General features: G+C 38.3%; 1 protein-coding gene across 2 annotated transcripts in view; it reads left to right on the forward strand.

Annotated features, from left to right (window-relative positions):
- rabgap1l (RAB GTPase activating protein 1-like) overlaps window positions 1–27580 on the forward strand; it is a 351445-nt gene that overhangs the window by 321388 nt on the left and 2477 nt on the right. For both annotated transcript variants that reach the window (XM_088926643.1, XM_088926644.1), the window contains exons 20-25: window positions 8520–8612; window positions 22770–22880; window positions 23483–23587; window positions 24829–24912; window positions 25255–25326; window positions 26515–26712. In XM_088926643.1, coding sequence (XP_088782769.1) covers window positions 8520–8612; window positions 22770–22880; window positions 23483–23587; window positions 24829–24912; window positions 25255–25326; window positions 26515–26712 — 663 coding nt within the window. The remainder of the gene's footprint in view (window positions 1–8519; window positions 8613–22769; window positions 22881–23482; window positions 23588–24828; window positions 24913–25254; window positions 25327–26514; window positions 26713–27580) is intronic.

The raw sequence follows: 27580 nt of genomic DNA on the forward strand, positions 1-27580 counted from the left end.
TTCAAAGGCAGCTAATTGCCTTGTCAGGTGAGACAATGAAAAGCCAACTGGTGTGAGTCATCCCCTGAGCCTATTCACGGTGATTTTGTACTTTTTGATTTTGAAATTTGTGGATTGTGAAATTGGAGAAAGGTTTTGATTTGGCTAAGAAACTGTTAATATCCAATAGATAGAGGAAAGCACCAGAAACGAATGTGTGATGTTTTGTGTGCTTACTATAGAATATACTATAGAATAATAGGCTTCAATGAGCTGCTAAAAACATAATCACATCTAGGGGAACACAGCATTAGTAGGCATCATATTTCAGCATTGACAAGATCTGCAGTTCTCCTTTAATTCTGTCTGTTGCCTTTTGGAGATTTTCAGAGGTCTTGATGCCTTAGGCCTGTTGTTTTAAAACACAGGGATTCAAGTGCACTAACCCCTGAAAAAAAAATTAAATCTGATTTAAATCTAGACTCCCTAAAAGGAGTCTAGGTAATCACAGTATATAGTGATACCAGACGGAAATAAAAATAAGTCCTATAAACTGGGAGTGTGCGGGGTACTTCACAGTGTGTGGAAATCATGTGGAAAAAATAGTTGAAAACATCCCCCAATCATCAGCCAATAAATATTTACCATAACTAAAAGCTGATATAGTTGTGCTTTCAGGAATGGAAATTTGTAGTTGAGCTTGAGCAGCTTTTCCCTAGGGCCTTGGTTTATAAAAAGTGGGCCACTAAGCTTGCACCTTTTCCTATCAAATCACTTCAACGAACACAGTCCCACATATATGGCTCTTAAAGTGCTCACTCACATAACAGGAGAGCACCAGCTGTGCAAGGTATTTCAGCATGTCATAATTCCCAGCACTAGTTTCAGTTAAAATACATATATATATATACAGTTAATGTGGAATGTGCTGTTCTACTGTTATTTGTGACATAAAAGTTATTAGACCTTTTAAAAGTTGTGCACACATGAAGTTGTTGGGGCCTGAGGAATATGAGAGAAACAACACTCACAATATATTCACATTTGTCTGTATTGCTGTCAGAGTTTACAAGAAGTCAAAAACATACTATGGCTTGTCACTTGAGGGTTTTTCAATAGACTGCTTTGCAAGCAGTAATGATGTTTTGCATGTGGTTAGTAAAGAGCTGCAGATGTCAGAAAAAACTTCAGTGGCAGTTAGGTGAAAGTTGGCTTTATGCAGAGCAAAGAAATGACTGAACCTCACAGAAATCTCTACTGAAACTGAAACCTGCATACTCATTTTAATTGTCTGTATTTCTGCTTTCTTGGAACAGCAGAAAAAAAGTATTGTCATTTGCAAAGCTGTGTTCACTCAATTCCTGCTCAAGTATCTGTCTGTCAGTGACAAGGTCTTCTAATGCTGGCTGTCATTTTTATTGTTTTACACAAAGCCCTTCTTGATGGATTTTATATTCAGTTCTGAGCTTAGTGATCAGTCCTTAAGTGTCATGGTGAAATTTCACTTGTGTTTGTAACTCACAGTTGTGCATCAATCTTTTTTTTTTCCTAAGCCTGAGACAGAAGAGATTCGATCTGTGCAAATAACAAGCAATGACTAGACTGGAGTTATTTCTCTTTATGTGTTCTTGAAAGAATTATATCAAACAGTATGCACACAATTGCAGTGTACCATATATTGTACGTACACAGATAATAGGCTGCAATTTTATTTTGCAAACTAATTCATAACGTAACAGTATTGCTACATCTCTTTTAGCCTCTGTGTTTAGAAAAACAGTCAAGTAAAAATGATGTGTTCTAGGAAAATCTAACTCTTAATATACTAAAAAAATACTGCAGTAAAATCCAAAAAAGGCACTAGACTCAAAAGCTGCTTTATTTGTTGACAGAAATTTCAGTTACGCAGTAAGATCAAGCTAGATTATTATCTGTCCTGCGCTTTACTAAGGATCCTCTTGGGGAGCAGTGTAAGCTGATAAGGGTGACTGTTGCTATGGAAGCAGTGAGGAGCATTTCCTGTGCTGAGAGGTCGGTGAGCTCAGCGGTCAGTGTGATAAGTCAAGAGGAGACATCTGACTCTCTAGGAGGAGCACATGTCTTGATGATACGTGCACTGTGGCATCTGCCAGGGACACAGAGGTGTGAGAGAATGCCCCTTTTGTTTCTGTAATTAAAAACTGTCCTACTTCTTTTGCTTGATACAATCTCCATGTAAACTACTTGGTTTCTCTATTCTTCAAAGGAAGTAAAGACAAGAGCTGATGAACTGTGGAACTCTGGAACTGTATATTCACAATCCTTGCTGGCAAATTAAGTTTTCTTTTCTAACAAAACCCTGTTATTTCCTAATTTACTGCCTGATCTCCTTTAATACAGCATTCTTATTTTGGTTTCAGTTTTAAAATTAGTTGTAAACAGTTAATATTTATAACTGTTTTAAATTTACAAGAATTTGATAAATACATTTGCTCTCCAAAGGAGCATTTTATGTACATTTTAAACAGTTCTGTAGTACTTCTCTGCTGTGAAACAGCCTAAGAGTAAAAATGGCTCCAATGTCTTGAGTTTGTATGATTTTGAAAATGTAAATTCTGCTTTCTTATCTTCAGGTCACATAATTAACTACTGTACATTCTACATAATTAACTTCAGAATTAACTACCATAATTAACTACAGAATGCACCTGCATTCAGGAGTATTAAACCCATAAATAACTATTCTAAGGGAAATAAATAATACACATAATTTTCCATGAGTGTTATTTCTTCTACTCGTTCTCTTTTAAGGGGCAGTTATAGAGGAATTTCAGTGTACCATTGTATTGTAGCTCAAGATCTGTGATCTTGATCAGAAGTATGTCACTTAAAACACTTTGAATTACTTTCTGTCTGGTCAGCACTGAGTACCAATGAGTGGCTTTGTGAGTGGAAAACAATTTAAAATGTTAAATATGGTATTCATTATCAGGCTGCATATATTGGTTAGTATTGCTGCCTCTCAGCACTGCAACCCTGGAATGCTGTCTTCATGGAGTTTCTATGTTCTCCTTGTGTTCACTTGGGTTTCTTCCTACAGTCCAAACACATAATGGTAGGTTAATTGGCTTCTGTAAAAAAAATTGGCATTGGCCCTGGTGTGAGTGTGTGCATGTTTGCGTATGTGTGTGCCCCGTGATGAACTGCAGTCCCATGCAGGATGTATCCCACCTTGCAACTAATGCTTTCAGGATAGGCTGTGGGCTACCATGACCCTGAATTGGATAAACATCAATTGGTTGTTCATATGATGTGCTCACGTTGCAATTGCAGGATTAAAACAATGCAAGTATTGTGGAAGGAAGTTAGTGGTTAATAAATTTATAACTAAGGCAGAAGCCTTCAAAATGGTTCAACCAATAAGGTTGTCTGTCAAGAGCAAGTTGAGTTCTATGGTCACAGGTTGGACCAACTGTGATGTTGTTCTCCTAAGCAGAGAACAGATGGCTTAGTGCTCTGGATGTTGGGGTGGGACTAGTCGGCCAGGGCTCTCTCGGCTGTCAGTAACTCCTGCAGCCTCTCTGTCGCTTATGGGCAGGTCTTGCTCTCCTTCAGTACTGGGCTGTATTACCTGTAACATGTTAGAAGACAGCATGACTTGAAGGTGGTCAGGCTGGATGAGTCTGCTTGCACTTCCTTGTTTTCCTGAGTGCAGTTCAAAAATGAGAGCTGAGATGTGAAAAACACACAATTGGAGCTGGCAGTCATCTCTTAGCCTTGCCAAATTGACTGGAGGATTAAAATGGGTTTCAAAAGACGTCACAGCAGCAATCCATTTCATTGTCTCTTCAGGTACCATATTGAAATTGGATGCAGGAATATTACCAGAAAAATCTGTCAGCAGGCTATTGTAACATTGCTGTTTGTATAAGCAGTGATCGAAATGTTATATGAACTAAAAAAATAAACTTGTACATTAAAGGAAAATAAACGTTTTTCTTAGGTACATTGTTTTGGGTTTGAAACTCTGTAGAGTTCATTGCTGTTTTGAAAAGGGCATCCTCAGAAACAGTGGAACCATCCAGGTTAGTCCCATTGCTGAAATTCCCAATGCCAGAAAATAATTCCTCTTTTGGGCTCTGGTACATGCAAGGGCAGCTGACTAGACATGTGTTTAACTCTGTGCTCTGTTGCATCTGTTGCTGTTATAAAGCATTATAACTTGTTGCAGTTATAAAGTATTATTATATTAGTTTGTTGAATTCTATGCTACACATTTTAATGATATAGCACTCTGTACAATGTATGTAAGTTTGCCATAATGATTAACATGAAATGTAGTGTGTGATTTTAATCAGGTCTATAAGCAATTAAAGATGGCTGCCTGGCATCTGGCTTGTATTACACAGTGTAGAATCTGTATCTTAATTGGCAGTCAGCTATTATACAAAATCAGATTTTTCTCACACAGGAACTGTATATGTTAATAATTGCAGTCAAAATTCCCTGCTGTCCAAAGTCCATCATGGAATTCTTTGTCATACAATCTTGTGGCCTGTAGCTAGGGAGTTGGTTTCAGAATCCCAAAATCATTTGTATGAGAAAGAATCTTCTGTTTCCTGCCTTAAATGTTCCTATAGTTTATTTCCACTTGTGTCCTTGAGTTCCAATATTGTTGCTGATCATGAAAAAGTCCCTTGTTTTGACTTAGCTAATGCTGTTCAAAATGTTGAATATGTCTACATTTATAATTAATTACATCAATTGGGTTCTGCAATACCTGTCACTTGGGATTTTGATAAAAACAAGTGACATTAGTTCTTAGGTAGTGGGACGTCAAAGTACTCCTCTTAATAGTTATGATCTCAGTGTACCTCATGCTTAATGAGGAATAACATCATCCAATAAGAAAAAGTGTTTAGGAATGTTTATTGAGGAATAAGAAACTTTGGCCTAACCTGCTTGGATGAGGACCAACCTTGGCCAAAGGGCATGGAAGTCAGGATCCCCATACAGAGGGAAAAGGTAACCAAGGAGCAGCTGCAAAGGTGGAGATGGGGTGGAGGAGAGAGCAGAAAAATGAATGTAAGCGAGAGTGGCTGATTGTGGTATTTATAGTTTTTTCAGGAAGTGATGTCATGGAGGATCACTAGCTCAAGTAGCAGAGTTGAGAGAGACATTGGCTGCTGTCATCCCTCACGAACATTTGTTTTAATCAAAATAGTTTGCCATTTGAAGGGTTGTTATTACACAGAAATATGATATTCTGTTTCAAAGGTACAAATATTGGGGTAAATGTGTCTCAGACTTTATCACAAAAAGGTAAAAACCAAAGTAATGTTGCTGTCCTTTGCTTTCATCAAAGATAGTATGTTTCTTATGAAAATGAACCAAGTCTGAACTGAGTTATTTAATGTGTTCTGTTTTTTGTGTGTACTACAGTGATTCAGCATATTCTATTCTATCACATTTCTAATGTGAATCACAATGTAAATCACAAATGTAAACAAAAAAATTGTTATCTTTTACAGAAGTTTTATCTTTACAAAGTGTTTGAGAAGGCCATCATTTTAGTACACTTAGGAGATTTATGCAACATTATGTTGTAACATGCCCATAAGATTTTAAATGTATGTATGTATACTTGGAATTGGTCAGGACACTGATGTTCAAATTTCTGAAAGGAAAATGGTTTTAAAGAAGAAAGAATAATTATGATATTATTATTAATGAGAAGAAGGAGAAAAAAAGAAATGATGAAGAAGAGCTAACTGCGTATGTGTTAGTTCATCACATTTCATTTCTCCAGAATGCTTGTGTAATTTGCAAAACATAAAAGGAAAATATCTTTATGCAATCCAAAATAATAAACCCTTTTAATAGAATGTCTTCTCAACAGCAGTGAATAGTCACATATTTTCAGAAGACTTGCTTCATACCAGTGGTTTACCAGGTAGTATTTAAGCAACACATTGGAAGTACAGTGGCTTTGAAAAACTTGCTGCTGAAAGGCTGAATAAACTGTCTTCATCGTGACACCCTTGTTAAGCAGGAGGAAGCTGATAATCAGCTCAGAATACAGGTCCTTACTCATTTTTCAATTATGGGTTTTATTGGGATTCCTATCTAGAGTGAAATATGTGTATTCTGACACATGTTAACAGGGCATCCCCAATTTCACCATTTATGAGAAATGTTATAGACTTGGGTGACAGGTTCCATTTAAAAATAGTAATGAGAAGACACCACCCTGGAACATGTGATGTCTGTCTGCCTGAGTGATTGGTCTTGCAGCCTGTTAAAGGGGACATTCTTTCAGTTCTGGTCTTGAGCTTTTAAGCAATTTGGTTTCCTTAGATGTGCTCACTGTTTTTAAAAAGGTTGGGTAGCTGTAAACAAGCATTAATTTATCATTGTCAAAAACTGAATGAGGTTAAGATTTCAGTTACTGTGAAGATACACAACAGCATACCATACAAATAAAAATGCTGTACTTATCAATAAGCAAACACAAATATGAAAAACGTACTTTGTTCATATTATGATTATTGATTGATAATTAGATTTTTATTATTTTCAGAGATGTAATCCACTGGAAAATCAGAAAGATTTGTACTTTACATCTCTTTAAAAATTGTTAAAACTTTTCCCTTTTACAGAAGACAGATATGTTAATTTGTTGTTCAGTTCTCAACTTGCATGATGTGAAACCAATTTCACTGTTTGCATACGGCAGGAAAAATAAGGCAAGATGACTTCTCAGAGCCTTGTGTTACCCTTATCATCTATGATCCATTGAATGTTAATTTCTACTCAGCCACCAAAAGGTTAAAGTGGGGAAAAAAATATTTTTTCTGGTGTGCATCTCAACTTGATTTTAAAGTAGAATGTTAACATAAATAAGCACAGTTCTAAAACTGAAGGCCATATTCTGAAATAATTTTGAACAAGGTTTGTCTTAGCACTACAATTCATACTGAGGTGAGTGTCCAGTTGAGTGCTAAGATAAATTAGAGGAAAGGGAATTTAATTACTCTGTGGTTATTTGATCAATATGTGTTGCTCAGAATTTGATTCCTTCCAGCCTTACTAGTGTAAAAATACCTCCATCTAGTGTTTTTTGAAAGAATTCTTGTCTTTTTCATTAACAGTATACAATACTTCATCATTATTATGATAAAATACCTTTTAAATGTCACAATTTCTTCCTACTACAGAATTTGAAGTTTTCAGCAAAGCTGCATAATTATTTTAAGACAATTTCAATAAATGACTTATAGCAAAATTCTACCTTGAAATAGCTGAGTTGACCAAAAAAAGAGTCTCTGTTGGCCTTTTTTATAAATGATGTCACAGCAACTGTCCCATCTTAGGTTTTTGTCTAAGTCCAGTCGCAAGTACTTGTAGTCATTGACAATGATACAGTCTGACCGTTAATTACAGTCGGTTAGAGGAGTGTTGCATTTTTCCTAAAATTAGGGACTAGTTCCCTTGTTTTCAAAACATTTAACTCCAAAGAGAATTCATCAGACATTTAGTAAAAGCATTAAGAATGGACCCATGATGATTTTTTTTAATAAGCTGACCAGGACTGTGTCATTAGGAAATTTATGAGATGTCTGTGTGTTTGCTCTTCAATCATTAATGTACAAAATGTACAGTAGGGGGGAAAAGACTCAGTCCTGTAGTGATCCAGTGGAAGTGTAGTAAATGTCAGATAACCATTTCCTCAATCTGGCCTGTTGAGATCTGTTTGTTAAGAATAGAGCCCATCCTTCCTGGTCACCTGCTTGAGGTCCCAGTAGTCCACACAGAATTGGAAGGAGTCATCCTTCTTCTTGATGAGCGCTGGCTTGAAGAGCCATGGGCTGTCTGAGGGCTCCACAATGCCAGCATTGGTCAGTTCCTCCATCACTTAACAACAGGGGTGGCAGCCAGATGGGTGCAGCAGTCCCTATGCTTGATATAGTGTTGCACCAGGCTGGTATGAGTGCGGTCCTCATCCCGAGCTGCAAAGGTGTCCTGGAAACCCAACAGAAGTTCTATAAACTGCCACTGCTGACCTGATCTGAGGCCTGGACAGCTGCATTGCCACGTATCTTCAATGGCCTTATCCACTGATGCACTCCTTTCTGACTAAGGGGAATTCCCTCCTTCCCTAACATGAAGTTAGTCCCTTCTTAACTTCTCCCCAACACTGCTGTGAGGCACTCTCCTTTCAGCGCATGCAGGCTGGTGCTGGGCGGACTGCCCCTTGTGATTTTGCACAAAGGTGGGCTTTAAGCCTTTCTTCATGCCCAGGGTGTCCAAGTACCTCTTGCCACCCCAACCTGGTGCTATTCTGAACTTCTGATGTCCATGTCCATATAGTATTCATCTATAAATCAGATACCAATCACCATCCTCTGACAGCAGTAAATCCCACTACGCCAAAACGACAGCCTTATATAACAAGTGAATTCAAGGCCACTGAGGGCTTGGGGGATCATGTCCCTATAATGTGCTCATGGGCTGATATAAAGATATGAACTGCCCTATTTTTAATTGTTTTTTGCTTTCAGGTGCCCACAAAAAAGCTGAAAAAATATGAAAAGGAGTATCAGTCTATGCGTGAGAACCAGCTGCAGCAGGAAGATCCTATCGACCGGTACCAGGTAAGAGAAGACTTTCATCAGAAACCACAGAATGCCAGTATGACTGAGACCTGCAAAAACATGTCATTATAAACAAGATGTTTCTAGCTGCCTAATACTGTAATCCATACAGTATACTGATCAGACTCATCTTCAGTCAGACCTTATTATGGTGAATCTCTCTCAACAGCTGGACAGTTGTTGCAATATTTGGAAAACTACAGTGCCTTATGGGTGCTTTACACCTGGCAGCCCTTTCTGAGAAACAGTTGCTAGTATGTAAATACACACTTTCCTAATTGGCACTGACAGTTTTTTGGAGACAGTACTGTAACAACAGTTGAGTGGCAGTTGACGATGAAAAGTTTTTCCTCTTTTCAAGTGTTTAGCATGTTACTATGTATATAAGATAAGATAAGGAATTTGTCTTTTTGCATACCCCAGCTTGCTCTCCATGTGACACACAGACACACAGACAGGGAGAGAAGCTTGGACACTACTGGTCTTATATTAAAGACCAGTAGTGTCCTTTCTGTCACTGTGCAGGTTATTTACTCAATGTGTCACATTAGGACATTTTGTAGCAAATGTAAGTTTTAGCAATGACTGTTATCAACAATTACCAAGATTAAATCTTAAAAAAGAAAATTGTTAGAGAATTGTAAAGAGGGGATAGAAACTCCTAGAAAAAGTCTTTGATAGTGCACATTTTGATTTGTGATCTAATCATAAACCTCTTTCATTAAAGCAAGAGGAGGAAAGAGTCAGAGCTAGGAGTAAAACTGTTTTTTACAGAGGAAACTTAGCAAAACTATGGTAGGAAGAGAGAACAATATATTTTAAACACCAAAAACTAAAACTATAAAATCCATGACCCATCTTGCACCTTACAATATTGCATTGCACTCTGCTGTATGTACATCATATAGACACTGTATTCTTAGCTTTAATACAGTGTCCTTCAGAATGATTGGCACCCTTGTTAAAGATGATCAAAAAAGGCTGTGAAAAGGCTGTGTCTTTGTTGTTTAGCAGCTTGATCTTACACTGAAAATATGAGAGATATCTAACCTTTCAGTGAGGTAAAATTATTCAAAGAAAAAAATCCTTATAAAAAATAAACATTTTTCTCAAAAACACGTGTCACAATTATTGGCACCCCTGCATTTAGTACCCTTCCTTTGCCAAGGTAACATCATTGAGTCTTCTCTTATAATGCTGGATGAGGTGGGAGAACACATATAAAGGAATCTGAGACCATTCCTCCATACAAAATCTCTCCAGATCCTTCAGAGTCCTTGGTCTTTGCTTGTGGACTCTCCTTTTCAGCTCAACCCACAGGTTTTCATATGAGAGAAACCTAACCTTTTAGTGGGGGTAAAATTACTCAAAGAAAAAAAAATCCTTATAAAAAAATGTGTCCCAATTATTGGCATCCCCAGAAATTCCTATAAACAAATTCTAATTAACGTATATTCCCATTCATATTTTACCTTTTTTAAGCACACCTGAGTCTTTAGGAACTCTTAAGTGTTCATCCATGACTTCTGGTTTCAATGGGGTATAAATATGAGGTGACACGCAAGCCAAACACCCTTAGTCATCCATCAACATGGGGAAGATCAAAGAAAACACAAATGACAAAAGGTTGTTGACCTTCATATATCAGGCAATGGCTATACAAAAAATAGCTTCATACCTGAAAATACCCATCTCCACTTAGGAAAATAATTAAGAAGTTTCAAACAACTGGAGGTGTCATGAACCTGTCTGGAAGAGGACGCAAGTGTATTTTGCCCCCACGCACAATGAGGAGGATGGTTCCAGAGGCAAAACTTTCTCCAAGGATCACAGTTGGACAATTGCAGGAGTTGGTTGCGTCCTGGGGTCACCAAGTCTCCAAAACTACAATTAGACGCCACCTCCATGCCAACAACTATTTGGAAGGCTTGCCAGAACATAGCCTCTGCTGTCATCAAACCACATAAGTAAGCGCTTGGAGTTCACTAAACATCACTGGAACTTTGATTCCACTGGAACCAGGTTCTATGGTCAGATTAGACAAAAATATAAGGTCATGCAGAAAAGAACCTAATCCCCACTGTGAAGTGTGGTGGTGAATCTTTTATACTGTGGGGCTGTTTTTGTTTTCCAAATGCCCTAGGAATCTTGTTAGGATACATGGCATCATGGACTCCATGAAATACCAGGAGATTTTAGATCAAAATCTGTCTGCCTCTGCCAGTAGGCTAAGACTGGGTCGTGGTTGGATCTTCTAGCAGGACAGTGATCCAAAGCATACCTCCAAATCCACACAAAAATGGTTCACTGACCACAGAATCAAGCTTTTGCTTGATTTTTCCCAGTCCCCTGACCTAAACCCCATTGAAAACCTGTGGGTTGAGCTGAAAAGGAGAGTCCACAAGCAAAGACCAAGGACTCTGAAGGATCTGGAGAGATTTTGTATGGAGGAATGGTCTCAGGTCCCTTTATATGTGTTCTCCCACCTCATCCAGCATTATAAGAGAAGACTCAATGATGTTACCTTGGCAAAGGGAGGGTACTAAATGCAGGGGTGCCAATAATTGTGACACGTGTTTTTGAGAAAAATGTTTATTTTTTATAAGGATTTTTTCCTTTGAATAATTTTACCTCACTGAAAGGTTAGATATCTCTCATATTTTCAGTGTAAGATCAAGCTGCTAAACAACAAAGACATTTTTTCACAGCCTTTTTTGCTCATCTTTACCAAGGGTGCAAATAATTCTGGAGGGCACTGTAGATGATACTGCCTAACTTGATTGCGAAGCCCCTGATTTTCATGCAAACCATCGTTTTTCTGGGTGATCCCCACATGATCTTCCTCTTGTTTCAGTTTGTTTTTGTTTAGACCCTTCCATCAGTATCAGCCTGCGCACAAGAGAGGGGCAGTTGTTTATCTGGCATTAGGAGCGAATGTGATGGTTAGTCTGCGACCAGAGAACTTGGAGCCCTGAAATGAAAAGACAGTGGTCTGAAGGGGTTTGCAATGAAAGAGGCAGAAGTAGTCTCTGACTGAGTCATTGTTCTCTCTCTTTAGAGGAGGTTAAGATTTACTCTGCTATTTCTGAGTATTAAGTTGGCTTCAATCACATGACATTTAAAAACAATCCAAATTTTGGGACTTCTTAAGAGGCTGTTCTAATAAAAAAACAGATCACAAAAAGGTAACCAATGTGTTGCTTTTCTCTTTAAAAAGCCTTTAATGATATATTACCTCCTTTAAAGAATAATTTGAATTAAATTTCTTTGTAAAAGCTTTTGAACAATGTGATTCACCAGTGAAGTGTTTTGAGTCTTGCTGATAAAATCAAAGACCATCATGCTGCAATGAGTAGCAGAAGCTAAAGACTTGTGATTTCAAAAGTAGGAAAAGAATTTCACCTATCAAATTTGTGGCTATAGTGTAAATGAAATAATTGCTTATTGGCTGCACCTATCACCTACTGTATAGAAGGTGGGCTCACACCTGAAGAAGGCTCCACGGCTGAAACGTTGTATTTTATTTATTCTCTTTTCAGCATGGAATAAACCTATTACTTGTTCCTTTGCAGCCTATGCATGCTGACGCAGCTACCCACCTGACCTATAGTCCCGTGTGAGGAAATTTGTTTTTTCAGGGCACAAAATACAGCAAATCAAAGTAATTTTAGTATCACTGCATGGTTCCCTTGCATAAAGGATGTAAATCAGACAGAAAGTTCAGACTTTTACTATTCAAATGATTTTGGGATATGCAAAAGTCACTGCTCAATCCCAACACTGACAAAAAAACATCTTAATCTGCTTTTGCATTTCTGGGATATGCAAAAGTCACTGCTCAATCCCAACACCGACAAAAAAACATCTTAATCTGCTTTTGCATTTCCCTCCTATCTTAGAAAAAGGAAGAAGAATTCAGCTGAACCTCTTTGAACCTCAGGTGTTATACTCAGATTGCTGGATTAAGGATAAAAACAGCTTCAGCACAAACAGGGCCTAAAAGAAACAGTTACAGAAATTATCAACAAACACTCAGATCACAGAGCTCAGTTTAATTTGTCTTTGCAAGGCATAGACCATTGTATATCTTGCTGAGAAAATGAGGCATTAATCTCTGCACAATAGTGGGGCAAAAAGTAAATCTTGTGTTCTACAGAAGAATTTAAATTACATGACTAAGGTTGCCTGTGACTCAATATAGTGACAGTGACTATCACTAGTCACATTATCACTCTGTGTGTACTAAGTGCAGTTCTGAAAACTGCAAACTGCTTGAAACCTGGGAGGCATGACCAGTGATGAAAAGTGAAGAGGCAAGGCACCAAGTCACAGGAACAATGGCTTCATCTATATAGGACAGCAGGAACAATGGGTTCATCTATATAGGATGGATCGATTCTGTTATTCCTGGTCTTCAGATATGACAAGGAAATACACTGAACAGCCAAATAACGTTTGGGTGGAAAATCTAAGGCTTTAGAACACACATAAGGTTTAGTTAAATTATGTGTGATAATGGTTTTAAAAATTGAAATTGTTTATTTTTATTCAGGCAAGATTTCTGTGAAAATATGGGGATGACGATTTTTGACAAGCATAGCGCACATCCTGGAAAAATACAATAGCAACAAAATCCTCTATCAATAGCAGATTTTGTTTGCTTAATTTGGAGTGCTCCAAATGTTGTTGTTTTTTAAATGAGTCAACATTATTTCACCACAACACTTGTGACAATCAGAGGTGTTTAAATTCAGTTCTCTGGACTAACTTCAGCACCTGTACTGCAAGCTTCCATTCCGGAGAACCAGATATGTAAAAGCTTTAAGGCTAACCTGGAGACAGTGAAAAACAATTGGGTTTCCATTTTAATGATCTGAACAGCAGGGGCTGTATCTTTACTAAAGCACGGAAATGTCAGGGAGGTATGGAATAAAGTAAAGTGCTGAGCTGGGGTACAGCTGGGGCGGTACTAGTTCCCTTTAATCTGAAGGTCCATGGTGATATGGGTGGATGCTAAGTTCAACTAACTTTCAGTCCAAATCAGGGGTTTCCAACCCTGATAAAACCCAGGTTTTATAGATTGCCACTATACTGTAAGTCACCAATTCCTAAAGATCCTGGAGCAAATAAAATGTGTAAATTGGAAGCAGTAATAGGTGATTTGTTAATTTAAATAATTTAGAAATCATTTGGGAATACTGTCCAAGTTTGAGTCAGCCCTCAGATACCAGAGGTCTCTTTATTGACGTGCTTAGCTGTTTAATCCTTAGGTGTTCTCAATGTTTGGAAACTGGAGGCCTATAAGACCAATTGGTGCTCTCCAGGAGCAGGATTTGGATCCAAGCAGCCTTCTTAGCTGAAACTTCTTTGCAGTGTTCATTCATTGACACAGTCTGGTTCCAATAGCACTAGCACAAAGTAGTGAAAAACAGTGGCTTGATTAATGAAAAATGAGTAATTGCATTTCTATATTGTTTTCATCCCAGAGGATCCCAAATCAATTTACATGTATGAGGAGATTTGTGGTTTACAGTGTTGGTAATGGTGTGGTTTCCACATGGAGGAAAAAAATTCCCCCCTCTCCAATGTTTTCATTTGTAAAACAGTCACTTATAATTTAAGGTGTCACCTCATTATAGTTTTCATTTGCTGCTGTATTTAATTAAATCTGACTGTTCTGTGTACTACAAGCTATAAAAATGGGTTTAAATCACTGTCCCCCTGCTCTGAGATGCATTTACTGAGAATTAACTGACCATTCTTTGGAATAATTTCTTCAAGCTAATCTTCCATTGTAATTAAATATTAATTCCTGACTTGTTTATTCCTCTTTTCATTAATGAAAATATTTGTTTTGAAATCAATTTCAGGTCAAAAAGCTACTTAAAGGTGTTTTATTTATTTTTTGTACAATAAGCAAGACGATTTAAGAAATGTATGTCACCTGGTCATAGACTAGTTTTTCTTGTAAAATTAATTTATACCTTGATCCATTACAGTACTGTTTTTGCTGCATTTGATTCCAATAAATACTTTACATTTTTAAAAATCACAGCTTTCGCAGAAGAGTTTTTTATGTATGAAACCAGATGGACAATTTTGTTTTAATTCTCAACTTATATTAACAAAAACATGTGAACCACAAGACTACAAGTATAAGGGCTCAGGAAAAAAAAAACACCAGCCTGAAAATAATCTCATTTCCTTTTTGGTCAACTAAGAAGCACAGAGCATCTACTGTAGGTGATTACCAAATAAAATGAGACAATTTAACTAGCTAATTGAGCTTAAGCTTGCTAAAGCAGACAGGACAGAATCAGGCATGCATGCCATACAGTTGATAACATTAATACTGTCAGATGTTGTAGGAAAAGTTTTTATTAATGTTTTTTTTTCTAGTTTGTCAGTGAAGACCTTTAGTTTGTCAAGAATTAGAAAACATCACTGGAGTTTCTGCCCATTATTTTTTATTTTAAATATATTCCAAAGCAAACCTTACAGTTGTCTCATTAAACATAACTGCTTGTTTTGACTCTTTAAGAATAAGCAGAGCATCTGCTCCTGCATGCCTTCTGTTATTTTTTGCCTATGCCTCCTTTTTTATCAGGCCTCCTCAGCCAATCATATCATTTTGGCTGAAATATTTACATAGAGCCAGAACTAGAGGAAGTTTCTTCTGAGCCGAAGTGAGTCTGGCCCAGAGCTTACAAGCACTCTTGTACATGACCTGCATTTACTAGTTAAAACTTTAGTGTCTTTTTTTGCATGCCAGTGTAAAGCAACGGTTTATGAAACCATAAGAAGGTAAGCAACAATTTTACTAAGCCACTGCTTATGCATTTTGCTTTTTATTTTTTATGTGTCTGAGCTAATAGCTGAAGAACTATTGCCTTCTTGTTTAATGAAGTGTTTGTGTTAACCATGCCAGCTAGTTTTCCAAGGGCTTTTCCTGATCTTATTTATTTAAAGATTACAAGTCATCTTTACCAAATTTTTAGAAATGGCAATCACAGCCAATGAGTGGTCCCCAGCAGTTCTTTTGTTGAAGCATGCTTTCTTTGTGTGACATCTTAATCAGTCCTAGATTCTGATAGAGAACTGATAGAAGCTTTCTATATAATATAGTTTAATCAATACTAGTGAGCAGAACAACACCTGATTGTCATCCTCCCTGGTATGCGGCAATCTTGACAAACATTTATTGAGAGCAAACTATTGATATCTCTTGGACAAATTTCAAAACAAGAGCTTTCACCAATACTGTTAACAGTACTTTGAAAAGCTTTCTAATTGCAAATAATTTTAATAGTTAAATTTTAATGTCAAAAGGTTACAGTGACCCTGACCAGGAAAAATGGTGAAAATGAATGGATGTAGAAAAGTTTTGTGATTTAAAATGCAGTGAAAAAAGACTCAGAACAAATGCAATAGTTCACCATGACTATCTGAATATACTTGGATAGCAAGAGCTCTGGTTTCTGTTATTTCTTTATGATTAGGCTCAGAACATTTGACCACACTTGGTTTTGCACATGCGTGTGTATACAGTAGCTCTATAATGGTAAATGTTTAGTTGACATTCCAATACAATGAACTGACAACAAAACGGAAGTGTGAGCACCAAGGAAATGTATGAAAATGCTGTTTCATATCCTTCCTGGTAAACTAGGTCAAAAGCATGCTAAAAATAATTTCTACTTATGTTTCTAAATAAGGAGCTTTTACTCAATTAATTGCAATATGAAGCACTTTGTAGGAAACGCCTCATTAGTCTGATTTGTTGGAGCAAGGGTTTTGTTGATTGAAATGATTTTAATGTCAGAGCGCAGATATCTCTGGAGGATCGGTGCTAGGAAAGTGAAAAGGAGGTCTGTGAGTGCTCATGAGTGTCAGGTGATCTGCCTATCTCCCTTAGTAACAAAAAATTGAAATGAAATTCTCTAGTGATGTGCTGTTTCCTGTCACAACTCAGACATCATAAGACTGCTGCTGGACTTCAGGAATATTTGTTTTTTCCCAGTCTCCACCCTAGCTTTAGAAGATTCTGTTTTTGTATGTAGTGCACGGCTATATTATTGCAAACAACTGTTTTAAGATGTTTACTGTTAAATTAAACTTTGTTAAAACACAACATGGACTACACTCCTCAAATGCTAAGATCCCTTGCAGGTTTGCTGTTTAGAACTTTTCTGAAAAAATCCTGGGAACCATTAAACATGGCAAAACAGAAAGGTAGCTCCAGATTGTGTCTAATTTGTAGGCATGCCATCATAATTGCTGATGAGTTGTTCACTTTATAAATAGCTAAGACATTTTGTGTGAAATTGAAAGTTAAGATAGATTACAAATGGAAGTAGGGCATTTGGTCTATCTAGCCTGCTGTGTAGTTAGTATATTGCAAAAAAAGAACTAGTACATTGTATTTAATAGTAAATTTAAATGTTAATAAATTAACATTTATAGGAAGAAAACTAGGGCCTGGTAATAACCTTGGCTGCATTCTGCCATACGCTTACATGGTATCTTATTGTAAGGTGAGAAAGACTGGGACTGGGAAACAAGATTACCTGTTGGAATAACTGCAGCAGTACTTGTAAATCAAGTTTAAAAAATACGTTTAAAAATCACTTAAATCACAAAAAGGATGTAATTAACTCTTATATTATGATTCATCCACAGAAGTATTACTCAGTGCTTCTTCCTGTGTACATATTGAAATCCTGTTAACCACAAGTAGTTGTGTGAGCTGCACTATGACATCTATGACATCACTATGACATCTCGCTGCATTATGACGCCATAACTGTATACCAAGAAGCTGAATTAAAACTGCACTCTTACTAAATATGTACACCTGCTTAAAACACAAACAACTCTGTTTTAATAAATTATGCTTTACTTTGAATAAATATTAGGTGAAATCATTGCACCAATTAAACAACTTGGACAGGTATTTAGATATTAACCACAGTGCTCGTATTTACATGCTGACATAATTAAGCAGTGTTCCAGTATGCACACTTGCAGTCTTGTTCCATTGATATGCACGTTCCCGCTTACAGTAGGTCTGCAAGGGCTTAGGGTGTCTCATTTCTAATTAGCGGACTTCGCTAAAGGAAATTACCCCCTTCCATTCGAAATGGTGACGTTTCATGTTTTAACCTATCAAATCCGAGAGATGTTGCCATGGAGAATAAAATATTCACATATTAGTAAAATTAAACTTTTTAGTTTTAAAATGTATAATATTTTATGTAAAAACAAATTTCATTTAGGCTGCTTTAGATTCATATGTATTCTAGGTACGTAGTGTTGACATAAAGCTATTATTATCTGTTAGGGGGAAGAAACTGTTTTTGAATCTATTCGTCAGTGTTCTGGTCAGCAGTACCTCCTACCAGAACCCAGGGATGAAAACAGATCTGGGCCAAGGTGAATTGGGTCCCGAAGCTCGAGCCGGTTTTGGCAGCGGTCGAGATATAGCCGGTCAGTGGGGGGTAGCTCGGTCCCAATGATTCGGGAGCTACTATGTAATTCTATACCATTATATAGGAATGCATGCTACGAACATGTCAGGACACACTTAATCATATTACAGTAAAAATCGGTGAGTGTTGTCTTGCTCATCCCCCACTTCCTTAACTGTCTCAGGATGTGAAGGCGCTGGTGAGCTTTAGTGAGGATGGCAGCAATGTTCTCTGACCAGATCAGCCTCTCAGTGATCTGAAGGTCAAGGAACCTGAAGGTGCTGACAGTTTTGACTGGAGCCCAGTGAATGATGATGAGTGTGTGACATCCTTCGTGCCTCCTGACGTCTACTATCTCTTTTGTTTTGCCGACATGTGAGGTTGTTGTTGTGGCACCACTCCACCACTTCTGCTACCTCGCACCTGTAGGCGGTTTCATCATTGTTGCTGATAAGACCGAATCCTGTGATCTCATCAGCAAACTTGATGATGCGGTTGCCGTTAAATCTAGCCACAAAGTCATGTGCAAATAGAGAATACAGCCATCGGCTCAGGCAGCAGCCCTGGGGGGGCCCTGTGTTGAGGATCAGAGGGAATGAGGTTTTGTTTCCAATCCTCACCACTTGGGGTCTGCCTGTCAGGAAGTCCAGGACCCAGTTGCAAATGGAGTTGCTGAGGCCCAGACCCCTGAGTTTTACCACTAGTCTGCCTGGCACAATTGTGTTGAAGGCTGAGCTGAAGTCAATAAATAACATCCTGGCATAGGTGTTCCTCTTTACTTCATCCATTTTGAGTCAAGTCCGTTTAACGTGAACGAACATAGTTCGTTATATGTTATGTTATGAAACTTTTGTGAAAGTATAGACAAAATGGCATTCAGTTTAATTGAACTGTAAGTGGAGAATGGATTTTTTTTAAAACAATTCTCTGCTGACTTGCAGTTAACCACTGGTAAAGAAGCAGCACTAAAGATGGAAACAGAAAGCACTTTGACCTGAGCCATAACCAGCAAGTGACGCCACATTACACTCTTTATAATGGTGCAGTCTCAGATGTTCACACACTTACATACTATGTCACCGAAGTGCAGACTTGAAGGAAGGTTTTAGGGCTTAGTGGGGCATCTGGAACACTTCCTTACTGGGACCCAGTATACGAAACTATTTTTTTCCATAATTGATTAAACATTTTAAAGTGTTCACTAAAATTAACTTAGTCAGTTTTACTGGTATCTGTTTTGTCTTTAAATTAAATTATTGTAACGACTGCGTGGTTTTCAGTATGGAATGAAGCAGGAACACAGCTCTGACGTGGGTTGGGAGCACATTATTAACACCGCTGAAGAGGGTTACACACACAGGGACATAGGGAATACAGCACAACACTTACACTATACACAGGCACAAAAGGGAAGAGGGCATCTCACAGCCCCCATCCCACTATATACAATCCGTTAGTCCCACCCCTCAGGTGCCATTCCCAGCCCACCTTGCATAGCCATCTGCAGTGGACGGTGCAACCGCTACAGTGTCCCACATGAGCACTACATTATTTAAAATATGAAGTGAAAACCTTTTTTTTCTGTGTTGCATTGCTTTGCGACTTTTGTGATGTCAGTTTTTGTCAGAGGTGTTGTGATCTCTTGATGAGCGTTTTGAAATGAGAGTCATCTAAGATGATGCTGGTCCTTGTGTTAGTTTATTTTCTCTTGCAACCCTGCATTTCCAGTCATTTCCTGTCCAAAGAAAGTATTTGTACTTTCTCTTCTGTAGCAAATACAGGAAACATTGAGCATAAGTGATTTTTTCGTATCAATATGCTATAGGAGATCCATAAGGTAAATCATGCTGCTGCTGCAACATGCAGAATTCACAATCCAGTGTCACAGTATGGTGCCACGGGAAAGTGTGTTGTAGGAGTTGTCTTCCATCTGATGAGATGTTGAAATGAGATGCTGCCTATAGTTAATTAAGATCCCAAAGCACTGTCTGTAATATTTAGGATTTTAACTCTGCTGTCATTAATTCTTTGTTCAATTTGATCTGCTATCTCATCTGCTATGCAGTGGGATTTCTGCCAATATCTGTTGCCCATGTTATTAACGTATGCTACAAAATTGCAAGGAATTATGTACAGAATAAATTCTGTCATAACTAGCATCTGTACTATCAGACATCAACAATGAGAGCGATGGGGTTGCTATGTGCTTATCAGATATACGATGGTTTGCTGTTCTGTATCTGATACTCAGTGATTAATTACTCAGTGAACAAAATTGGGTTTGACTTTAAAGAAGGGGACATCTGTTCATAATTTTTGTCTCCATGCTGTCAGTTTATTGGCCCTACACTAATTAACTACTAAAGATAATGGTGAGTTGATTCTGGTTAGATTAGCAGCGGACGTCACGGGCAATGTCTTTTATGTAAAAAAATATTATTAATGAAGATCTTTTTTGCACATCCATAATTGTTTTTTTTACAAAGTCATTAGTTCAGGTGTTTTTAATTCAACATTTAGCATTCTAGAACAAGATAATTGGTTCTCTAAAACAAGGTAAACTCTCCTTAGTTCACATGGCTGTAGTCTGGAGTAAACTGAAAGGTGCCCTGTTTGCACTGCAGTGTGAACAGTGGCCAGCTCAGCATCTTATGAGAAGTCCGTAGTAGTTGGTTGCCCATGAGGAGTCAGCAGGGTTAACAGTACATATGCCTGAGGTAACTGCCAGCTGTTAGTGTGGTGGATGACTGTCAGGCCTCTCCAGAGGGGCTTGCTAAAGGGATTTCCATGTTCCAGATCTGATTAAGGTAATCAGGTACTGTAATTTGTTTACATAATGGGATGTATTTCAATGTTTTGTGACAAGACAGTAAGATACAGTAGATAAAGCTTTTGTGTATCATGCAAAGCTCATTCTCTAATGTACAATGAAACAGCAAAAAATGTTTAAACTTATTGTTCCTAAAAAGCTTATTGTAACTAAATTATTTAGCTTTCTCAAAGAAATATATATATATATTTATAAATGAAGTCTCATAATCTTTTAATGATGCAGAAGTACGTCATGTTCCGCTTTTCAAGTTGTTGAAATAATTCCAATCGCTTGTCTGCTGGACTTTTTTTTAGGTTTTTTAAATTTTATGAGTGTTCTTATATCTCTCAACAGTATTTTACCATCTATCCTACAGAGTTTTAAGATGTCTGTATGGTATTCGTCTTAGTTGTACAGTGTGCCTTTTTATATTTCCCTATTCATAATTCCTTTCTTAGAAAGGAAAGTTTCTATCATATCACCCTGTAGCTCTCAACTGGCTACCCACTGAAGCTAAGCAGGGTTAAGCCTGGTCAGTATCTGGATGGGAGACCTCCTGGGAAGCTATGGTTGCTGCTGGAAGTGGTGTTAGTGGGACCAGTGGTGGGTGCCCATCCTGCGGTCTGTGTGTGTCCTAATGCCCCGGTATAGTGGCGGGGACACTATACTGTAGTGGGCGCCGTCTTTCAGATGAGACGGTAAACCAAGGTCCTGCCTCTCAGTGGTCATTAAAGATCCCCTGGCATTTCTCGATAAGAGTAGGGAGTTATCCCAGTGTCCAGGCCAAATTTCCCCCTCTGCCTTTACGGTGGCCTCCAAATTGTCCCCATGTATGATTGGCTTGCACTTGCCCTGCAGTGAACTGGTGCCCAGTTCAGGGTGTACCCTGCCTTGCGCTCATTGCTTGCCGGGTAGGCTCTGGCTTCCCGCGACACCGTGTGGTATAACATGACATGACATAATGCCAATTAAACAGATCAATCTGTTAACTTCTATTGATGGATTTTGTTCAAAGCAGTGAAAGTCTGATACAATTAGCTTTTGCCAACCATTTCTCAAATGACCACAAACATTTTTGACTGCAATTTTTAATGAGTTAAATCAAGTTAGTGGCTTGATATAGGATGTCCACCTAATCACCAGTTATCAGGTGGTGTAACATTGTACAGAGCGTTTATTAGACCTAGACAAAACAGTACACAAAGGCCTGGTGAATATAATGTTTTTTTCCAGAAATTTTAAAATCTTGTTTGAAGTAATTGACAATAGTAATTTTCTTGTAACTAACTGATGTTCATGTTAACTTGTCCAGTTAACCTGTGCAGAGATGTACTCTTTCGGGTTAGTCAGTTCTTTGTGCGGCAACGCCATCTGATCCAATGCCCTTGTTTCTGTGACTGATTTCTGCAGATTAATTTTCTTAGACCTTTGGTTACTTCTGCATCGTCAGCATCTATTGTAGATTTCATTGTATATATTATTAATATCTACAGGAAAGACAGGACCCCTGGCTCATGAGCCTCCTGTAAACACAGAAGGTGGAAAATTATCTTTGAAGCATACAAACAGGGAGAAATCGGTTTAAAAAAATAACAAATAATAAACTGTTTTCTAGCAGTTCTCTATCAGAATTAAGAAATCACTAAGGGAGCAAAAGTGTGCACGTCTGCAGCTTTGGCAAGTACAACTGTAACTGAGTATACGTATTGCTTTAATGAACTTTCATATGTCTTTCATATGATATACGTGAGGACAATTGAGTAAACAGACACTGTGTGAGAGAATGCTAAAAATGAAAATTGTCCAGCAGAGCCATTACATCACTCTAAGTCTCCACTCTGACTTAACCATCTCCTGTCTTCTGTTATCCTTCCACAGAGGGAGAACCGCCGGCTGCAGGAGGCCAGCATGCGTCTGGAGCAAGAGAATGACGACCTTGCACACGAGCTGGTGACCAGCAAGATCGCACTGCGCAACGACTTGGACCAGGTCCCTGTCGCCACATTACTGCAATGCTTTTTCGTGAATGTGTATAACAGGACAGGACTTGTGCAACAAACAGCAAACATTGCAAATCAAAGTGACAAAAAGTAAAATAAAAGCAATTAATATCAATGCATTTCATATACTGTACCATCTCCAAACATATTATTTGCAGTGTAGGTTATCTTATGTGGATATTAATAGACACATAGAAATTGTACATTTCTAAATCATTTTTTAAATTAATTTTTTAATATTTTAGTAAAGTATGAATATGGGCTGAATTTTACTAAACTGTTCACTGGTGTAGGTGTGATGTTTACTCCCCAGTGGGTCACTTACTGGGCTTCTGTCATTGGTTTCCATAAAATATTATTTAATGCAATGTAGCCCAAAAAGACTGCTGTCCATAGTGTACATGCAAGGGCACGTAGATAACACTAAAGCTAAACATGCATTGGAAAAACTTCAAAATAAATATAGTTTCTAGTTTGGGCATCTTGTTGGTGGCTGCAGTCAGTTTGTGTTGGATCTTAAGTGTGTAAGGCTGCCTTTGGGCAAACTCAGGACCTCCTAGGTGTGACCCTGATGTGCTGCTCTCCTTTCAGGCAGAGGACAAGGCGGATGTCCTGAACAAGGAGCTGCTCAACACCAAGCAGAGGCTGGTGGTGATGGAGGATGAGAAGAGAAGACAGGAAGAGGAGACTGCCCAGGTAAGGGAATGTCAGGGAACCATGGGAATAAGCCTTCAAAATCAGCATTCACAGCTGGCATATCCCTTTCTGCACCTCCTATAGAGCTCACTCTACTAACAGGACAAATGGTACATCACTGAATTGTGAAAAAACAAGCTCTATGTTTTCTGCAAGTTGCATAGACTTTCTGTACAGATCACAGTGTACATTGAAAGTGCTGTTTGTGCAGCAGTAATGACCATTCGTGGAACACATGACAAAAGTTTATTTCCCTCCCCTTAAGTTTCTTACTAACATATCCTTAATGCTAAGTACTCTGATCTCCAGTGGATGGTTCCATCTGTGCTTAGCATCAGAAGAGGTAGATCTGGTAACTCTGTCCTGGCATATACTGTTAAATTCTTCTGATTACAAACGAATAAAATAAGAACTGAGGAAACAATGAGGAGTACAATGCTTGATACATTACAGTCAATCTCTATTTTAAATCACTTGTTCACATACAGTTAAAGACAGTATTGGTACTCTTAAAAACTAGACATAAAGCGCTTTGGTGTTTTAATTGCCACTTCCAAGAATGAGTGTTGTGGCAATTAATTATAGTTCATTAAGAAACTGACTCTGCAGCATCAGTTGCTCAATTTTAACGGTATTATTAAAACTGAGATTATTATTACCAACACTAATTATGTGACAGTATCCCTGGCCTGGTACTCAGAACATGTGCCTGGCAGACAGCTGATGTCTGTACTGACATCTTCAACCTGTCCTTGGCCCAGGCTACTGTACCTAGCTGCTTCAAGACAACCACCATCATGCCTGAATGACTACCGCCCTATTGCACTCACCCCCATCATAATGAAGTGCTTTGAAAAAGTACTTATACCCACATTAAAGCCAGCATTCCAAAAACACTTGATCCTCTCCAGTTTGCCTGTCGCAGAAACCGCTCCACGGAGGATGCAATCTCTATAGCTTTACACACCATACTAACCCACCTGGATAAAAGGATTACCTATACAAAAATGCTGTTCATTTACTTCAGTTCGGCATTTAACACCATCATACCCATAAAACGTGCTACCGAACTCAGGGCTCTAGGTCTAGATACCACCCTCTGTAGCTGGATCCTAGACTTCCTCACCAGCAGACCCCAGCACCTGAGAGACTAATGAGAAACACATTTCACTATACTATGCACCCGTGTAAGTATAATGACAAAAAAAGCTGAATTAAATTGTGCTTTTCCTCTATTTCAGCTAAAGGAGGTGTTCAGAAGAGAACTGGAAAAAGCAGAATCAGAAATCAAGAAAACCACAGTCATCATTAGCGAGTACAAGCAGGTAGAGGCTGCTCATTAGCTATAATCCTTTTTCCCTTCTTCTATTTTAGTTATTGTAAAAGTGCTTTAAAAACCTTAAACTGCAGGTGGATTTTTGTGGAGATGTTATACAGGATACAGACACAATATCTTGAAATAGCTCTTATTTTTTAGTTGTTAATTTGTCAAAATTACTTATTAATGATCTCAATATAGAGTCCCAGAAAAAAAAAAATCACTCTAGGGAGTGATGCAAACTTAATATTCTTATTTTTTATATTCTGTCATTAGCGCAGATGGGTTCTTTCTTGGTACTGAGTTGACCTGACTCACCCCACCCTCTGTTTTCTTGTTTGTTTTAAAGATTTGTTCTCAGCTCAGCACTCGACTAGAGAAGCAGCAGGCCATCACTAAGGAGGAGCTAGACATTGTAAAGGTGAGAGCGAAGGCCAAGTTCCATGAACAAGTAGCAACTTGTGGAGACCTTCCTGTATTATAAGGAATCCCACCACCTGCTTTCATATGTGGGATGTGACCAACAGGTGCAAATACTCTCAGTGAACTCTGAACCTTTCTTGTGCTTTGCATGTATATCACCCCTGTTTCTGTTAGCAAATTCGTGAAACATTTTGAAAACTTTTTAAAAATAAATTTAGTTATTTCTGATGTATAGCTTTTCAGCATTCCACGTACCTAGGGCACTTATTAAATGTGAAATCAAAGACCCAAACCTTTGGTAAACTTTCATCTGGCTGAGTTATTGTCAGTTGCCTTAGGCCTTCTTCATTGAAGCTAAGAACTGCTACATGTCTACATTGACAACTGCCTTGATAACAAACAAAATGTACTCACTTCTCCTGTTACTTGTAAGTGTTCCCAAACTAAAAAAAAGTCATCTCTTAAACACTTTCCATGTAACAAGGGACAGTCTGCTGTAGAAATATATTAAAGTAAAAATTTGGACTTGCTATATTTTTTTCCTCACACCCTCTGAATTTGAATTTCTAATAACTAACCAGCTCTCTCTATTCATTTATACCACCCAGCATTGAATAAAAGAGAAAGTATGTGCAGATGTCCTCTGAAATGTGTGCTGTCTGTCTGCTGCTTTTTCACACTATCTCTCCAAGCCATAAAGATAAATAGATAGATAAGACTTTATTAATCCCGTAGGGAAATTGATGTGTTACAGCAATATCCCTACGGGATTAATAAAGTCTTATCTATCTTTATGGTTTGGAGAGATAGTGTGAAAAAAAGCAGCAGACAGCACTAAACACTAGAGCTAAGGATGAAGGTCTCACAGGTACCCAGTGACAAAATCCAGACTTCAACCCATGACCTCTGATCTTTTGGGACTTACAGAGGACCTAACTATAGTTTCAAATGGTTCTCAATGTTTTTCTCAATTTAGTTTCACGTTCTGTAAAGCTAACAGTGTAAAAACAAAATAGAAAGAGAGCTGAAGGTCCAGTGGAGTGAATTTGACAGGGTGCATATGTCCGTGTGGATAGCTGTGTCATGTTGTGACTGTGATGGCAGGAATCCAATCAAGCTGGAGTCATTCAGCAGTCATCAATATGGTAAGTACTCAATACTGGCCTTCTCCCATCTCCACCCTCAGAGCAAGGTGATGGCATGCGAGCGCTGTCGGGAGATCTTCAGCAAGGAGGGAACCCTGCAGCTGCCTGCCATCAGCCGCGACAACCGTGACCAGGATGTGGATGAGGAGAAGGACTCCCTTAAGAAACAACTGAGAGAGCTGGAGCTGGAGCTGGCGCAGACCAAACTGCAGCTAGTGGAGGCCAAGTGCAAGATTCAGGTAACCCAGGAAGGGTTTGGCTGGTGGTCACAGAATACTGTTTACTCCTTCTATTTAAAAACTCTGTTCCAGAGAATTGACATAATGTTCCACTTTCTCTGACCTGGTGAGAATCTATTGGAGAAAACTTAAATTTAGAATACTTAAAATGTCATTGATTTCTTTTGTCATTTTTTTTTTAATCATGTAGGGTATAACTTTTTCAGGTGTGTAATTCCCTTTTTTCATTACATTATGACTTGCACTATTTACATCTTCAAACTCTTTAAACTATAAAATTATTACAAAAAAGGGAGTAAATTCTGAGACAGGGCAATTGACTTTGACAGTCCCTCTGAAAGTGCAGATTCATATAGTACTTTGTTTTGAATACCACTGCTCCTGAGGGAAAGGTTCCTGTGAAATAACAACGCACTGTGGCACGTTTTGACTTACTTGGGAACATGGTGAGGAGAACCCATACACATTAACAACCCAATAGTCATGTCCTTGCACCAGTTCTACTCCTCAGCAGAATATAGCCTGGATTCCTCTTTTGCCAAAACATAAAGAGCTCCCTCACCCCGAACTGGCAGCTAATGTTACTCTGTTCCCTAGAGAACTCCACCTCCTTTCTCAAAGGAAAAAATGGGCTCCCATCTTGAAAGTGAACAGTGCTTCTCCCTCACTTGTATAAAGCCGGAAGCAGATTGCTCTGTGTTTGGCAAGTTGACCTGTCTTCCTAATCCTGGGAAATGCCTACACAATATAATCATGTTGTGTGAGCGTTAAACATCTAATACTCGCTTCAGTGCTGACCCTTGCAACTTGGTTTAACCAAGAGTCAACTTGTCTGGTATTCTTTGCCTTTTAACAGTCAATTCACTTC

This window comes from Atractosteus spatula, chromosome 11, assembly GCF_055471065.1.
Source record: "Atractosteus spatula isolate fAtrSpa1 chromosome 11, fAtrSpa1.hap1, whole genome shotgun sequence".
NCBI classification, from domain to species: Eukaryota; Metazoa; Chordata; class Actinopteri; order Semionotiformes; family Lepisosteidae; genus Atractosteus; species Atractosteus spatula.